General features: G+C 40.1%; 1 protein-coding gene and 1 long non-coding RNA gene across 10 annotated transcripts in view; one reads left to right on the plus strand and one right to left on the minus strand.

Annotated features, from left to right (window-relative positions):
- PKHD1 (PKHD1 ciliary IPT domain containing fibrocystin/polyductin) overlaps window positions 1-18,041 on the plus strand; it is a 416,955-nt gene that overhangs the window by 351,833 nt on the left and 47,081 nt on the right. The window contains exon 60 of one of the 9 annotated variants that reach the window (XR_006532025.2): window positions 16,436-16,530. The exons of 6 other annotated variants lie outside the window; for them this stretch is intronic. Coding sequence is in view for 2 of the 3 variants with exons in the window: in XM_044776845.2 (XP_044632780.2) it covers window positions 3,843-3,895 (53 nt within the window). In the remaining variant the exon portion in view is untranslated. Of the gene's footprint in view, window positions 1-3,842; window positions 4,130-9,068; window positions 9,202-16,435; window positions 16,531-18,041 lie in introns of those variants that run through there. 2 more of the 9 variants (XM_070514777.1, XM_044776845.2) reach the window with 2 other exon arrangements.
- On the minus strand, window positions 1,314-16,278 carry LOC106827039 (uncharacterized). The gene is made up of 4 exons (XR_006532026.2): window positions 16,195-16,278; window positions 5,332-5,440; window positions 2,389-2,521; window positions 1,314-1,501 (listed from the first exon to the last, which is right to left on the minus strand). It is a non-coding gene; the product is annotated as an uncharacterized lncRNA (long non-coding RNA).

The raw sequence follows: 18,041 nt of genomic DNA on the forward strand, positions 1-18,041 counted from the left end.
CAGAAGAGTTAGTAGTTAGTTACTCTTCTTGTCAGTAAAAACTAGATAAGAGATCTCTGAGATCTCTGCTCTCATAAAGCTCACCTTCTAGAGGAGAGAGATACTAAGTAATACCCATAAAAAATAAGCAAATTATGGACTAGGTTGGAAAGTGACAAGTGCTATGAACAAAATTTTAACATGTTGAGCATCATAAGAGGCAACAGAGTCCATGTGTGGTTGGGCTGAGCAAGGTGGGCCTCATTGAGAAGGAAACGTGAGCAAAGTGGAAAAAAGTGAAAATGAGGCTCATGGATATCTGGGAGAAGAGTAGAGAGATCTGCCTTGGCAGAGGCCCCAAATGGGGTGAAGGGTCTGAACAGAGTGACTGAGAGGGGAAATAGCAGAAGACAAGGTCTGAGGTAAAGCACCGTGGTTCTTTGCAGAGAAGTCCAGCTTCTGGTGTGTTTTAAAGATCACCAAGTCTAATTCTCTTAACATATAAAGTAGAAGGGCAATCATCCTTCTTTACAAGGAGAGCATGAATCAATGGTTCAAAAGGCTTTTCACCCTGAATTTCTAGAGCCTTTCTAAATTCAGGCTAGGTAAGATTTAGGTGTTGTCAGCCAAAGCTGCCATCCATCTGGGGCAATTCTTTCAGTTTTAGAATAAATTATAAAATGATTCTTGTTAGCCAGTGATTATGATTTTCAACTTTAGAATAAATTCCAGAATGAATTTTGCCAGCCAGTGATCAGCACAGAGTGTTAGAAAGATCTTTCTAGAAGCTTAGAAAGTATCAGATGTGGATTGGTGAAATGGAATTTGGAGGGAATTCTGGATAATGGAATCTGGATGGAATTCTGGTTATGTGAACATGGGAAGCTCACATAGTGCTATTGAGGCAGGAGTTGGCATAGCAGATGTAGTGGTGTTTGTCTGACAGTGTTTTGTTGAGGCTCTGCTGTACATACAACCCCTAACCCCAATAGATTGCTAATCTCTCACAACACTTTTCCTACTGAGTCCTTACACGGCCACATAATCTTCCCTAAGACAATACTTAGGTGGCCACTGCCACAGATGGAAACCAGCCCTTGAAGTGAAACATTTTTGCCATTTTGGGTTAGCTAGAACAAAGAAGTTGCTTTGGACAATAGTGAGGGGATGTTTGCACAGAGTACAGGGCAGCAACTGGGAAAGGATCTTGGGTTATAAGGTGAACCATGCACCTACAGGTTGATGTAAATGCAGAGTAGGACCTCTGGATGGTGCGAGAACAAAGTGAACAGCCTTGGAAGCATTGGGAGACAAGAAGAACAATTTTCGCATTTCATAGGAGTAGTAAAAATGATTCTTCTCTTTTATTCCTTCTTTACCTCATTTCATAATATGAGAACAAGTATGCTGTCAATGAAATTAACAGTGGGAAAATTTAAAACAAATAAAAGGAAATACTTCTACTCTTAGCGTATAATCAGTCCATAGACTTTTCTGCTGAGGAAGGTCAGGAAGTCAAATGCTGAAGAAGAAAAGAAAAGAGAGAATAATCTGGTTAATTTTATGACCAATAATAACATTGTAATTGTGCCCTAAGATAAGCATAATGAAGTTGAAGCTTTGGGGCATAAAATGATCGTCTCAGAGGACAGGAAGGAATTCTCCCACTCTTACCCCTGACAATTTGAATGGCACCAAACAATTGGCCAGATGCATTATGGGGTGTGATATTTTTCCCAGGAGGCAGCTCCTATTAACCTGGGAAACCATTCTTGAAAGACCAGTGGCTAGTTTTATCTGGAAAATCCTGTATTTCAATAGAAATCAGCCTTGAATCCAAGCAAAAAGAATTTTGTAGTTGGTGGAATGATACACTCCCCAATGATGGATACGGTCTAATTTTGCTTTTGACCCTGTGTGTGAATTTCTCTAAACATAATATTCATATAACTAACTTAGTGTATCATAATGGATGGAAATTGGCCTTTGACACAGAGCAGGTCCAATGGAAAGCACATGAGCTGTCCCTTAGGAATTATAAACATGCTCTTGCCCTTTTGCCAAACTTTTTTCAAAGTTCAAACCAGCTGCTTGTAGCTTCTGAGTTTCTTTCTTGGCGTGCGTATGCTGCTTGAGCTCTTGTATTCCAGACCTCAGTGAAGCTCTGAATCCTTAGCTACCTTTGGCAGGACATTTGGCCTTTCCTCTTAATATTGCTTCTAAACCAACTGGGACCTTAGCCTTATTTGTTTTTTGCCTCTATGTACTTATTCACTTTTTAAATTTACTTCATTTACTTATGTAAAACATGGATATTGTGTGAGGCAAATAATTAACTCCAGTTAACAGATAACTCCCAAATCTTAATTGTGTTTAACAAAAGGAAAACCGTTTTTTTTTTTCACTTACATCTAAGCCTGGAGGAGATTGAGTGGTTTTCCTGGCAGCTGTGCTCCTGGTGGTGACTCAGGGATCCAGCCTGCTTCTAAAGTCTTGCTTTGCCATTTTGGAGTCCTTCAAGTCCAGCTTTAAGGCCAATTTCCTTATTTGGAAAATGGAAGCAATAAAAACATACCTCTCAGTTAGTCAAGATGATTGAGTAAAGTAAGATGAATGACTCTCAGCATACACATAGTACGCTGAACTAAATCAGGAAATTTTGATGTTTCTTCCCACTGACTGTGTATATGAGGCTCCGATGTGAGTGTACGGGAGAGGAGGGAGATGTGCTAAGATGAGTAAGGTTGACACCTGTACTCAAAGTGCTCGTGAGCTCACTGCCTATAAAATAGGAGGCAAATTTGTTACTAGAAACTTTGCTCTAAGTAAGTTTCAAGTTCCTCTCTTTTTAGTTTTAAATATCATTTCCACAAATCTAGATAACTATTAGGATAATGATAAATGCTCAATAAATAGCATTAAATCAGTGCTTAAAATGTCAGAACTGTACAACGAAGGAACTAGAAAATGAGATTCTTCTCCTGTTTTCCCTCTCCATCAACCACCCTTCCACCAGAATTTATAAAAATTCACGATGATAAGATCATGTCTAGGATGACTGTTGATTTCTTGATTCAACGCCAGACTTCATCCAAATTGAAGAGATCATCTTGAAGGATCCTACACGCAGACCATAGTATACAACTGCTTATAATTTTTAAGTCTTATATATGGTTGAGTATAACTAAAATTTTGCTTAGTCAGTTATTCTTTTCCACGTTGAGCCTGTATATAGTGTTTGTTGGCGTCTACAGCTATCTATTGCAGTACCTGTTCTTATAGCTCCAAGCACTACTTTGCCTCCCAGTTTGAATAAAGCCTTTGCTATAGTGAGGCATTTTGTCTGAATGTTTGGTGCCAGTTGTACATCTCAGTATTCTTGCTATGTTTTGTTGTTCAAAGTTAAATTCCAAAATGTCTTTAAAACTCCTTCACCAGTTTTCAACAGGAGCCATTGAATTTAAAAGATGACTTGGAAATAGCTTACCTGGGTACCCCTGGCCCAGTATCTTATTTGTAAGAATCCTGGAAAACTATTTGTTCAAATGAGTGAACAGTAGCTGATTAATCTGATCATGATTCCCATCCACTCTCCCCCTGGCTCATATTTATTGCCCTCAGTGAGCAAATTGCTTGGGTGGCTGTCTCTTCTTTCAACCCACTTTCCTCTGTCATGTTTCCCAGACATTAGTGCAATTAACTTTTACGCAATCTCCCTGTAGATAAATATCCATGTATATTGCTTTGCATGCATGACAAGGAAACTGAGGTGCGTGGTAGTCCGTCTGTTGTCGAAGGTCAACAAGAGTAGGAGGAAAATAAATTGGAATTGACATCTTCCAACTAATGTCTCCATCCATCAGATCACAGCACTTCTCCTGGCAAGATTCCCTTCGTCTCTCCCTTCAATGGCTGACACCATGAACATGAACATTATGGTCTCCAACACTTCCTGCTTCCAGAGAGCAGCAGTAGCAGCGCCAGGCTGCCACTCAACTTGCCCTCCTGTGAGGCTGAAAGGGACCATGTTGTTTTCTGCCGAAAAATGGACATGTTTCTTTTCCTCTAAAGGAGAAGATCTGAAGGACCAAATGAGCACGTATAAGCCAGCTGTATGCATTTTTCACCCTTATTAAAAGTGCCAAAGCCCAAATGCAAGAATTCATTCTGAAAGATTTCAGCATGCCGATTCTGGGCTTATGGAAAGCTTTTCCCCTAATTACCTCAACAACCTTCTGTGTGTAGTATATTGAGGAAATTTCATCCTTATATCACAGGGGCAAGGAAGGCAGATTTGCAGAGATTCATGGGACGAGTTTTTCAAAGAGCTTTAACAGAGAAAATCTATTCTCAGGTATTAGAGGAAGCAAATATTGGGAGAAATTATATAAAGAAAATTTATGTTCAGAAAGGAAACTGTTTCAGCCCAAATGTTGACTGAGAACTCAAACACCTCATGTTCTCATCCTAGATCTCTTCAGGATGAAGAAAAAGAGTCCTCTTATGCTCTTTGTCCCCTTCCCTAAAGCAGGATATATGATATACGTTTAGAGGAAAAGATACATCTGAGAATAGCAAAGATGTTATCCATGAGAATAGGCTAGATTGTGATGCCAGAACACACAGCCTGCAAATTTTAATAGCTTAAAACAGCAAAGGTTCGTTTCTTCTTTACACTCCTTGTCTATCTCTGGTTGGCAGGGACCAGGGCCAAGAGGTCAGCCTCCATCTTGTACTTCACTGGTCACTCTGTCAGAGACGAACTTAGAACTTTTCAAGGGCTGGCAAACATTTTCAGTAAAGGGCCAGACAGTAAATACTTTCAACTCTGCAGAACATGGAGTTTCTGTCACAATTACTCAACTCTGCTATTATAGTGAAAAAGCAGCATTTACAATAGTTTACAACACATAAGTAAATGAATATGGGCTGTGTGCCAATAAAACTTTATTTACAATAGCCAGTGGGCTGAATGTAGCTTATGACCTGTAGTTTGCCAACTCTTTTAATTAAATTGTATGGGCCAAAAGGGACACTTACCTCTGCTCAGTGATTAACGGTTAATGATTCTACTCAACCACTAGAGAATGGGGAAGTACAAGCCTGTCACTTCCTGAGATGAGCCTAGCCTTGTACGTGTTCACACACTTACCTAGAAGATAATGAAGAAATAGCTGGGCACTTATTTTCACAGCTCCACAATACTTGATTAAGCCTACTGGTCTTTTAGAGTTTTTCTACCCCCTCAGTTTCTCTTTAACTCAGAAAAACAGACTTGACAAGGTGGCAGTGTTCATTTGCTATGTAAGAGGCAATAGGAGTGGCCAGTCAATCAAAGAGGACACTGCTCACCTCTGTGCTTGGTCAGCCTTGGTGGCCGTGTTGTGCATGAATAGCTGGAGTTACTCATCTCATGAAATCTTCACCTTTGGGAATCCCAAGGCGAATCAGGAAATGCATCCTAGAAGCAGATATTGGGAGAGGATTTGGAAGTAGCAAGGGAGGCATTTTGTCAGATGGCCTTCCTCAACAATGAAGTTCTCTAGGGGACAATTACTGAGAAGCTTCCTAGATGTAGCAGTGTAGCCTATACGCAGCGAGCAATGACAAGATAGGGTTTTCAGTTCATTTCACTATAAATGGAGTCTCACTTAAACTTGTTTTATCACAGGACGATGTCACTTTTTGTATATGGTTTTCTAGCAAACCACGCCCTCTCTCCAAATCCCAACCAACCCCATTTTGGCCCCTCCTGGTTCCTCATTATTTTATAAAGTCAAATGGTTCCTTACCTTCAATTGACACACCTCTTTCAAATCTCTTTCAAATTGTATTGGTATTGCTCTAAAGAAAATTTAAATTGTGCATTTATTTGTACACAGTTTAATTCATTAATATTTCTGACTTTTCTCCATAGGAATAGTTTGACGAGATACAGGTAAAGGTATATTTAAGTGAATTTGTCAGTTAGTTAAAACAGAGACACTAGGAATCTGTTGTGTAGCTTGTAGGCTCTCTATACATTGAAATATCTGTTCGTATTGATTATAATCCATGCCTTCTAAAATTTTAAGGTACTTTCTTGCATATTATCACACAAACAAAACACTTCAGTGAACTATTTTAATAATTAAATTTTAAAAAGAGAAAAACAGAGAGCAAAACATATGCCTGGGCTAAGATCCGTTAGTTGGTGATAGCTTCCTCAGGAAAAAAAAAAAAATAAGAGTGAAAATAACCTACATCTAAAAGAATATTTCCAAGGTCCACATGATATTTTTATTTAAAGTAGGGCTGTGCAATACTTTGAAATTAATTGTAATTGGCTTAAATGAAGGTGCTATTATGGTTTTCCCTCAAAAGAGTTTAATTTCATTTTCCAGACTAGCTGCCAATATCAAGCTATCATAGACAAGAGCTCTAGCGTTTCTAAAGAGACTATATTACCCAAGTTTCTTTGTTTGGCACAATAACAACAACAACACTTATGTCCTGGGCACTATTCTGAGCCTTTTAAAATAGGTTTAGTTGAGCTTGGTACCATCCCAATTTTTTTCCCACTTACAAATGGGGAAATTGAGGCACAGGGAAGTTAAGTTACTTGCCTAAGATCACAAGAGAGTAAGTAGCAGAGCCAGGATTTGAACCGAAATCCTGCATCAAAGTCCATACAAATAACCAGAGTCCGTAAGAATAACCACCGTGCTATGACACCTTTCACAGCTGGGACAGTGGGACTGGCATGCAGATGCTAGTGAAGGAGCAGAAAACTTTAAAGACTTATAAACACCCAATTCGTATAATCGAGGAAAATCTATGCTTTTTTGTGCTTATCTAAATTGACCACAGATCCACCAAACATGGGCAACTTCATTTTCCTGGCACCTTGGAGATACAGGAAAATGCTAACTCTGTTTCCATCAGCAACTGTGTAGTGTAGAGACCTTTCTTTCTGGAATAAAGGAAAATGTGAAAGAAAAGGAAGCGCATATAAGCTTCAGGTTGCTTTCAAAACGATATCAGCTCATCGGGTTATTGCTACCAGCTCTCCTCTTTCCCACCTGAGCTGTGCTCCTTGGCTGGTCTGCCACAAACTTCCTTGGAAATTCTTTGCTGGACCTGAGTTCCCGTCCATGACAGTCTGGCCTTGCAAAGAAGATTAATATAAAATATCAGTCAAAGGTTTTGTATTCCCAGCCCAGAGCTTTATCTCAGAAGAAAAGGGGGAAATTTGTCTCTTGTGAGTCATGGGCATTGAATTGCTGGGAACATTTCACTGCAGGGTGAGTTGGCAAAAATAGTCCTCGTGGATTTCAAGTTTATTTGACTAATTCTTTCACCACTTGTCAAATGAAACTACTTTTGTTTAGGTAACAAAACAAGCTGTTTCCTCTGCCGTGTCTCCAGTGAGTTGTATAGGCACTTGTGGCGAACACACATTACTGCTAACTGTTATGATGTTTGCTGTCAAATTCATTTATTTATACAACTGCTGTAAAAAGCCCGAGGCCCATAAGCAGCCATGAAAGATTTCAGAGTCATGGTGTGGGGTCATGAGAGGGAAAAGAAAGTCTCCACTCGTTATGAGAAAGGAACTGACACAGGAAATGGTCACATATGGCGCAGATTTATTGTGTCCGGGGCTTCCCATTCAAATCTCATTACAGCCACAGCTCAGAGCTGAGCATGGCACAGTCACGTTCATTTTAGTTTTGGCGTCCAACAGAATTACGCTGCAGCTTCAAACTGAGGGCCGGAGAGGTGATGAGTTTATCATTCTGGGGAAAGAGCGCATCTGAATTGTATTTGTAAAGAATGCAGCCGGTTGCCCCTATCTTTAATCTAACCCATGCACATCCCTTTGTGGGAAGCTGGCAGGCGAAGTTTGCTCGCCAAAGAGAAATAGGAGGGTGGAGAGAAAGAGTGGAGCGGGGGTGGAGAGTATTCCAAAAGAAATGAAGGGAAAAGTTAAGATTAGATGAAAAGAAGAAACCATTCTGAATTTTTCAAGTTTTTATTTATTTTTTGATTAGTGGAAAAAATAGGTGTCCTCACTGTAGATAGTTGTGTGCATGCATGTGCCCACACATATGTATGTATGTGTGTCTTTCTTTCTTGCACATATTTTCTAAAAGCATAGATTCTTATGTCCACGTTTTAGCATTTTCTTCCCCTGCAACTTGTCCCTTTCAACATTGTTTATTATGAGTGCTTGCAACACTTACAGGTGCTGTTTCAGACTATGAGGCAAATGTTATTTGTTTGAGACAAAGATAGTGCCAAAAAAGGAAAGAGTGAGAAATATTTTTAAAATACTCCTTTTATGATTATAGTGAATGTAATAGCTTTTATTTATTAGCACGTGTTTGTTCCTGACTCTGGACATATATCTTCTCATTTAATCCTGTCCATCAGCCTATGGATTGGGTACTATTCTCGATCTCTTTTGCAAATGAGTGGACCACGTCAGAGAGAGAACTGATTTGCCTGTGGTTTTGCAGCTAGAAAGTGGCAGAGCCAGGACATAATGCAAATCTCTCTGAGTCGAAAACCTGATCTCTCACCCGCTAAGCTGTACTTCCTGAACTTGCATTTGAGTTGGCTGTTTTCAATGTAGTATTCGGAGAACAGAAGGCGTAATTGAGACCATACCCAGAGATGTTTGCAGGTCAAATCATACTACAACAAAATAACAAAAGTGCACAAACGTTTTCTAAGCCACTTATTTCAAGCAAAATATAGATGGTGACATGTCGACTTAGTAAAATAATACAAACTAGTCTTCTACAATTTATTTGGATGGACTTTCATTAATAAAAATAAGGTTTTTTAATTCAAAAAAGGAAAAGTGGTTGATTCAAAAGAAGGGTCTGTATATGACCCCCCCATCTTTATTGTCATTTCATTTCTTACTTTCATCTCCTGATCATTTTTTTCTCTCCCAATAAAGCTTTTATAAAAAAGGAACAGATATTTTAAAATACTCGCCAAGAGAACTTAGTAAAGACAAAAAGGCCTTTCACAGAGGACTTCTAGGCTTCCTTGATGCATGTAATGGTTTGTTTTATGTGGTTTTCCATTTTTCTCAGATTAGTTTGGAAATGTATTCCCATGGAAAATAGATGAAACTTCAAGAATTTTTGTGAGACTGCGCATAAAATTGTCACAGATCCTCTACCCTGTGGCTCCTGGAGTTCACTGGTCCAGCGTGTCTGTGCACAGGTGTGTTCCCATCTAGCAGTGCCCGGTTCCTGTGCAGTGTCCTCAGTCCTTTAGAGCCACCTTCACACTTGGAGATCTCTTTTCTACCGTCTCTTGACTCTAAGCGTTGGAGGCCACTTCCCCACCTCCATCACCAGCTGTTAGTGTGCTGTCTTCCTCACCACGAGCCATGCCAGAGGAGACCGTGCTCCTGAGTGCCGCTGGCTAACAAATAACCAAAGTCAACCTGGAAATGCCTTAATTTTGAAGCTCCAGGACCTAAACTTTGAATATATTGAATTTTTCAATTTAATGAACTTTAAGTATCTCAAATTATGTTTTCTTGTAATACTAACTATCTGTGTGTACAGGTATATGTGCAAGCATATCTACTTTACCTCTATCTTTTCATTTTTTTTTTTTGCTGAGGAAGATTCACCCTGAGCTAACATCTGCTGCCAATCTTCCTCTTTTTGTATGTGAGCCACCACCACAGCATGGCCACTGACAGACGAGTGGTGTAGGTCAACACCTGGGAACTGAACCCGGGCTATTGAAGTGGAGCATGCTGAACTTAACCACTAGGCCACTGTGGCTGGCCCTACTTTATCTCTTTTATAATGGCTAGAACTACCATACTGTGGTCACTCAATAGACATTAAAAACCTCTAATTCTAGACTTCACAGTAGTGAGGTTGTATTTCTGTCATTTATATTGAATCTACGATGCATAAGAACATCACTCTTAATTTACCTTCACCTTATAAATATAACATGTGCCCATTATTTTTGAAGTTTTAAAACATAATTTTTACCTGGAATATCCCATTCTGAAAAAGTAGACAGTTTTTCTCTATTATTTCTAAAATGACAAAAGTATTTTTCCTTTAATATTTTCTTCCAAGATTTCGTTTACTCCCTTTGTGTATTTAGGAACTCATCTTTGAGATTTTGGAGTTTCCCTTCACATCGCCTGAAGGTCTATGTCAACATGTCTAAATGGGGATAAATTCAGCCTGTCTTCACTTTATTTGATCCGTGGCCATTTATATTTGTTTACTTAGTATTAATGAGGTGTAAATATTGTTTGACAGAGAAGAATTGTAAATGATTTCTTTTCATTTCTTGAAAATAAGAGAATGATTATATATTTTGTTTTTGTCAAAATTTCCTATACTTTACTGTACTGTGAATTGTGGAATCCATCACAAAATGGCTAAAAAAATTATTGAGGGAAATGGTGATGTTAACCTCGAGGAAAAGAAATCGTTAATGTTGATGTATTTCATTCAATTTTAAACATATAAACTTTTCTCTTTTGTTGAAAAGGGGAAGATGGAAGGATTCTATGTGCCTTTGAGTCAAAACATTTATTTTAAAAATACTTTTTTTCTTTCCTCCTGAACCATTTTTCTAAATAAAGGATAGACGTTGTTTCTTTTTTTCTTTTCTTTTAATTTTTTTTCCTAGCAAAGACGACCCCTTTGGCATATTTTCTTTTCAAAAGTGAAATGAGGTGGAAAATCCTCATTTCACGACAGGAAGGACAAATATTGACACAAAGTTAATATTTATTAGAACCCTGGAAGCAACCTGAGTATACACACACACTCACGCCCCTTCTCCTCTTTCTTCTCCTCCTCACCACCATTCTTGGATTTTGGGTGTATGGTTTCCAACCTAGGGAAAGGTGGACAGGGCATGTTGGATGTCTAGGATATTTTAGGATGTTGAAGTGTACACAGAGCAAATGCTCATGTGCGCACACACACACAAATACAACCTGCTTGATCCAATTTCCCCCATTTAGAGAAGAGCTTCTGGACCTCATCACTGTTCTTGCCATCTTGAATGCAACAGCAGACGCCAAGCCAATACTCACTGGTCACTCTGCATTTGTTAAGTGCTGTCCACTCTTGCCTTTTTGAGACAAATGCCCCCGGGTGACTGGGCGGCTGCCCTTGACAGGCTGTGTCACTTATCTATTCACATTGATTATGAAAGTCAGCTGTGGCCAGACCTTGCTTTTTTTCCTCTTCTCTCAGCCCCTCTTACAAGCACCCCTGCCTGGATTTTCATGAGGAAATAATCAGATTAGGCCTTTCACGGTGAGTTCACATGGAGTTCTCTTTCTCCACTGGGCTACTAACCGAATAAACGTGTTTAGTGGTAAATTGTAAATGACATTATGATTACCAAAGCCAGCATGGGTTTCATTTAGAAGTGATCAGAATTGCAGACCACAAAAATTGTGACTGGCAGATAAGGCCATTTGGAGAAGTGGGAAAAGAAAAGTCAAAAACAAGTGAGAAAGATAATCATTACTCAAAACTAAACCTTCCCCAGCTGGGAGAAGTGGGAGGGAAAGGAATCCAGGGGAAGAAAACATAGATCGCTATTTAGAAGGGAAGCTAGACCGTCACTGTGGCTCTGCCAGCTGTGGCCAGGAGAGTGACGATGCCATCTGTCTGGGTGCATGCAGAGCTCTGTCTTAAGCAGTAAATGTGTACTTGCTCCTACAACTGGGAACTACACCCATCTAGCAGCTGTGGACCCCCAATGCATTGCTTCCATGTGCTTTATTCTTGCCTGACACCAAAATTAAATACTAGGATCGATTAACTCTGAAGAGGAAATAGGAAAATGGATGGTAAGACTATCTCTTAGTCATTGGCGAGTTCTGGAGAAATAAAAATAAAATTTCTTATTCATGAACACCAGGATTCCAAGTTTGGCTATAAAACTGAATAATGTGACTTGCTGATTATCTTTAGGCTACTGCGTTTGTTATATTTGTGGCTATATGGTTATACTTCTGGGATAGTATGCTAAAATATTCAAAAGGCCAAATGGCAACATAAAAAGCAAATGGGGGGCCGGCCCGCCGGAGCAGCAAAGTTCACACATTGCGCTTCAGCGGCCCGGGGTTCACCGGTTCAGATCCCAGGTGTGGACCTACACACTGATTATCATGCCATGCTGTGGCAGGCATCCCACATATAAAATAGAGGAAGACGGGCACAGATGTTAGCTCAGGGCTAGTCTTCCACAAAAAAAAAAAAAAAAAGTAAAAAAGCAAATGGTCTCTCAATGAATATGTGATTTGAGGAATAACCAAAAACCTCTCCTTGAGTTCCGGTCAGTAGATTGTGTGGGGAGGACTCCTGATTATTACAGCGCCTCTCTCACAGGTGTTACTCATCACAGCTGGCCCTACCTCTAAATACGATCCCCAAATGAAGCTCTTAGATTACATTTCATTTTGCCAGAGGCAGAGGTGGATATCTAGAAGTTTGCTTTTCTCTTCCTCCTTTTCCTCATTAACAAGTAATTATGTGAGTCAAAAATCCTGTGAGTCAATTTTTCTACCTATGAACTAAGGATAATTAAACTTGCCATTAGGAAGTTTCAGGTGAAGAAGGTTAGGGAGGAGGACAGGAAGGGAGGGAGGAATGACCACCAACTTTACAGCTTGAAGACACCTTTGTCGTGAGGTCAAGTCTTCCTCTTTGCTGCTCTAATTCTTATCCCATTTTGTCACCCTTCCAGGCTCCACTCCCATTATACAGACTTCCTCTCAGACATTTCTGTACCTGGAGCTCTCCTAAGCAACCATTACGTATTAGTTAAAACCACCATGGGATGACCACCATCTGGCCACCAAGACCTGTTTAAGCAGTAACGCACAGTCCTCCATTGACAAACCCTGTGTGAACCCCTCAGGACCCCTCTGATAGTCTCATTGCCACACGCTGTGACAGTGGTGTTTTGTTAACATCCCTGCTTGCCTCAGTCGCTACCACAAGTCTGCCACACAGCGTCTTCTATCTCCAGAATACACATCTCTTTCCTGATTTATCCATGGGCTCATCCAACCTTTTACTCCCTTCCTCCAGAGCTCGCTCCTGGGCTGTGTGGAACTCTGAAGTTGGAATCAGCACACTCCTCTCTATGTTCACAGGGCATTCTTTAACCCTTTGACCTCAGCTGAAAGCTAGCCATCTTCTAAAGATGCCACTCCCTTTAAAGTCTCTCTATGTCACACCCTCAAACTCTGAGGTTCCTCCGCATTTCTCTGTTGTTCCCGTGCTCTTTGTCTCGTCCCTTAAGTGAAAACCCCTGTTCTCCGTGGCTGCTGCCATCTGGCTCGCTACCTGCTCTCTCTACTTGACGTGTCTTATATGCGCATCCTGGCATTGTGTTTCACTCCCTGAAGGCCTTAGAAACTAGCCCACTGTTTTCACTCTGCCATGACTGTGATCCAGGGGAGTAACTCATCCGAAACCTTCACTGCTGTGGAAATAAACAAAGACCACCCAAATGGGAACAAGCACAGCCTGCTTATTCTGAATTTGCCATAGCGAGGGATTTGGCCACCATCCTTTGTGTTTGCCAGAGACTCAGGCAGACAGAGAGTGGGAAAGCTCTATAGTGGAAAAAAGGGAAAACTTCAGGAATAGCCTGATTGGAGGCTATTGGCACGGGGAAGCTGGAGGCAGGCTAACTAGAAATGGGGCATCCTGTGTGATTGGTTAGAGGCACATATTTGGCTTTCTCTGGTTGGTCCTAAGTTGAAAATGGGGGAGAAAACTAGGGGAACTGGCAGTTATTAATCAAGTACTGGCTGTTTGGGACTGATTATTTCAGGGTTATTGTTTGGTCATCCTGGACTGGTTGCTGCAGATAATGGGCTGGCTCCTTGGCTTGATATCTGCAGATTGTGGGTTAGAGTTCTGTTTTTTTGATGAGGAAGATTGGCCCTGAGCTAACATCTGTTGCCAATCTTCCACTTTTTGATGGGGAAGATTGTTGCTCAGCTAAGATCTGTGTCAATTGTCCTCTATTTTGTATGTGGGATGCCACTACAGCATGGCTTGTAGTCTACGCCTGGGACCAGAACCCCTGAACTCCAGGCCACTGAAGCAGATTGCACAAACTTAACTACTTTGACACCAGGCCAGCCCAGAGAGTTCTATTTTTCATATGCTCTAACCATTGTCTGTTTGTATATTCAGTCTCTCACTGCATAACTCATCTTCAGGGTTTCTCTAGGAGGACACTTGGCACAGAGAAAGTCTTCAATAAATGCTAGTTGTTGTTGGTATTTTTTTGAAGTATGCTTTTTTCTCATTCTACCTTACCACTCATTGACACAGTCACAGCATTGAAATTGTCATCACCACCAACTTTCAAAATCATAAACTCAAGTATCCTACTCTAAGACCATGACTCGTATCCTTGCAGCTTACTTGCTCAAGAGCCCTTTCCTTGTGACATTAAATCCATTGCCACGTGCCTTTTTTTGACTCATAAGTACCCCTCCACTTCATTTCTCTCCTTAGGCGGCTGAGCTGTGCTATGCTTCATTACATTAGTTCTTTGCAAATATCTTTAATACCTGTGACCCTCTGTCCCTTCTTCTCAATCACAGGTGGAAACCCAATCTTCAATGAACCAGCCATCCTATTTGTCCATGCCATCTTACTAAGTATGTCCAAGGCATTTGTTCCTCCACTCTCCACAACACAGGCTGACGTACTGTGAAAGTGATAAGGTTTAGGTTTCAGGGCCTTTACTTACATAGGCCACTTCCAAGACGCCAGAAGGAATGCTAGCAATGTGTTTGCATGGCCCTATGGTTTTGTAAAATATGCAAAACTGAGATATTTTTATTAAAATTTAAGATAGTACTTTCTTTCCACTCTAATTCTCCTTTCTCCTACGTACTATGGGGTTGGGTGACAATGGAGTAGCTGTACATGCTTAAGATCTACCTAAGGGGAAGTTGAGTTATATATACATTTAATGGGTTTAATCGGTTGTTGTTTCTGTGGTTCACAATCACTTCTTTGTAAAGTTCTTACTAGCCATCCATGTCAACTTGCCCATGCTGTGACACACAGGAGCCAGACTCTAGGTGACACTGTGATATGACTGTATCCTCAGGCGTGAGAAGAAAGCGAAGGGTGGAGAAGTACAGTTTTGAGTGACAGTGCCATAAAAGTCACTCTAGAAATTTATTCAAATATTACGGCTCATACATGAGGAAAGCTTTCTAGGAAATTTCTCACATTTGACAATGATTCTAAATATTTATACATTACCAGTCATGAGTTGTGAAGCTGAGAGGAACTCTTCTAAACTCCCAGGGATGGAAAACAAATGTCAATCATCCAGGCTAAAGGAAAGAGTTATCTTTCTATTTTTTCTATAGAAAATATTACAACATTGTTGTCATCTCAAGAAGCAACACAAAAGTGTACAACAAAAATATAGGAAAATAGTAATGTACTTGGGGGGCCGGCCCTGTCGCCGAATGGTTAAGGTCGTGCACTCTGTTTCTGCAGCACAAGGTTCACTGATTCAGACCCTGGGCGTGGACCTAGCACTGCTCATCAAGCCATGCTGTGGCAGCATCCCACATAGCACAACTAGAAGGACCTACAACTAGAATACGCAGCTATGTAGCAGGGCTTTGGGGAAAGAAAGAAAGAAAAAAAAGAAGAAGATTGGTAACAGATGTTAGCTCAGGGCCAATCTTCCTCACCAAAAAACCCCCCAAAACAAACAAAAAACACTACAATTTGGTCCAAAGACACCTTTAAAAACAAAAAAGGTAATGTGTTGGGTAATTAATTAATAATGTGACTTTTCTCTGGAATTTATCATGTTTATGGTATTTATGAGGTTTAAATTTATAATTGTGTTGTGTTTTCTCACTTTTAACTAATGTTTACTCACTCTATTCCTAACTTTGAATTCATAATTTTGTATCTACTTTTATAGAATGGTTCCCCAACAGTCTATAAACGCTAAAATCCAGAAAGACTGGGTTCACCCCTTTTGCACAAAAATGGCTTCACATCATTTTCTCAATCTGCAAACATTCCACCCCTCTCTCTCCCCTCGTCCCAACCTCCAACACACACCTCACCCTTAGCTTTCAGTTGATGACCTCGCTCTGCCCCACATGTCCCAGCAGCTGAGTGCCTTGAATCTCCCAGCCCCTTTTACCTGCACAAACGCTTTCTGGCCTCTGTCCTGCTCCAGGAGTGATGGAGACTTCGACCTGTCCAATCCCACCTGCTTTCAAAGGGCTCTGCACTCTGTTCTCGCTTAGCCTCACAAGGAGTTTGCTCTGTCATTCATCCACCTCCTCTGAGTAATTAATTAATCTCTCCCTTTTTATAGGTTCTGTCTTATCTGCAGAATTTCAGCTTGTGTCTAAACACAGCAATCTGACTTTTTGTTCTAGCACATTTCATGAAGCTCTGAATTATCGTGGTGATGCATTAGCTGCTTTTCAAATCTCCTCTTGGACGCCAGACTGATTTACTTCAAAAAAATTAGGTATTAATTGTTTTAAAAGAACATACCTTTCAGCTCACATAGGGCATTTCCTTTGTATAGAATCCTTATTGTCAAAACTCTAAGGCAGAAAATTCCTGTTAGAGTAAGCTTGTACTCCCAGAGATGACTATGTAACTGTTAGGTGGAATTATTTTGTTTTTGTTTTTTGTCCGTTTTAACTTCCTGTATAAAAGAAGGATTTTCTAGTTAACTATAATAATGCATCCACTATGTAAATCATTGTTTCCCCAGTGGGTAAATGCTACTTGTCTGCAGCTTTATCTCCGTTACAAAGAAGCTGAGGCAGCCACATCCCAATCATCACTCTCAAACTGCTACCCAAGAAACTTCAGCTCCAACTTAGAGAAACGCTGTATCTTTCATAAGCCTGGATAGCCTTAAAATATAATTAATACATTATTTATTACAGATTTTTTTTGCACAGCGTTATTCCTAGGATAGCAAATTGTAAAGACTGTATGGTTTTGGAGAGAAAGTGTGCTGTTTGTTTTATATTTTGTCAAGAAGAACTGAACCAAAGTAATTTAAATATTCTTTATGCTTACACTGGATCAGATGGGCATGTCCTCCATTTTATGGGGATGTAGGAGGGAAGCCATGGGGAGAATATTTTATAATTACCAATGCTTCATGAAACTCTTTTTACTTAAGTTAGGAGATACTAATTATTGACTTCATGAAGGTCATCGTAGTAAGTCTCCAACCAAATGTCTCAGAAATCAGAATGCATGTGTTCCTTTCATAGTAAAATGTTCATGCATAGAGCTTCAAAACATGAAAAAGGAATACATTAGGAATAAAAACAATGCATGTAATTGGCATGGTACTAGTTACTCTGAAATCAGGAAGGTAACTGACTAAATTTAAACAAGCAGGTAATTGACACATATTTGAGTAACCATATGTGCCTGGCATTTAAGCCTTAATCACATCACAGTGCTTAGTAATAACAAATACAATAATAACCAACTCCTTATCATTGAAGAGAGAGTTGATATAGTTAGTAACAAAATATTCTACCGTTAGAGGTTAAGCAAGCACAAGGAATCCCAGTAAATGTTTATTGGATTTCTTGTCTCAGTCTCTAGGGTTTATAATCCAACTCATACAAATTCCAACAGGTTATGAAGATTTGAGAGTGACTTTTCATACTCATCTATCACCTTATTCCTGAGCTTGCTCATGGGCACTGGGCCTGTCCTAGGTTCCAGAGTGGACATGTGCTCTGCAACACGTATATTCAGCAGGAATTGTGCTCTCAAACTCTCACATTCAAACCTTCTCTGACCCTTCCTGCTTCAAACCCTTCAATCCTTCCTCCTTCAATTCTCCCTCTTGAGATCCTGTCTCCAACATGGGTAGTCAGTCATACTCTGCTCCGTCCAATCTCATTGCTGAATAAGAGAATAGGAAGCATTAGATCCTGAAGGCAGAGATGTCCTGGAGGTCCAGCATTTTTGTGAGACTATCTTCTGGGGGACTAAATAAAA

This window comes from Equus asinus, chromosome 8, assembly GCF_041296235.1.
Source record: "Equus asinus isolate D_3611 breed Donkey chromosome 8, EquAss-T2T_v2, whole genome shotgun sequence".
In the NCBI taxonomy this organism is placed as follows: Eukaryota; Metazoa; Chordata; class Mammalia; order Perissodactyla; family Equidae; genus Equus; species Equus asinus.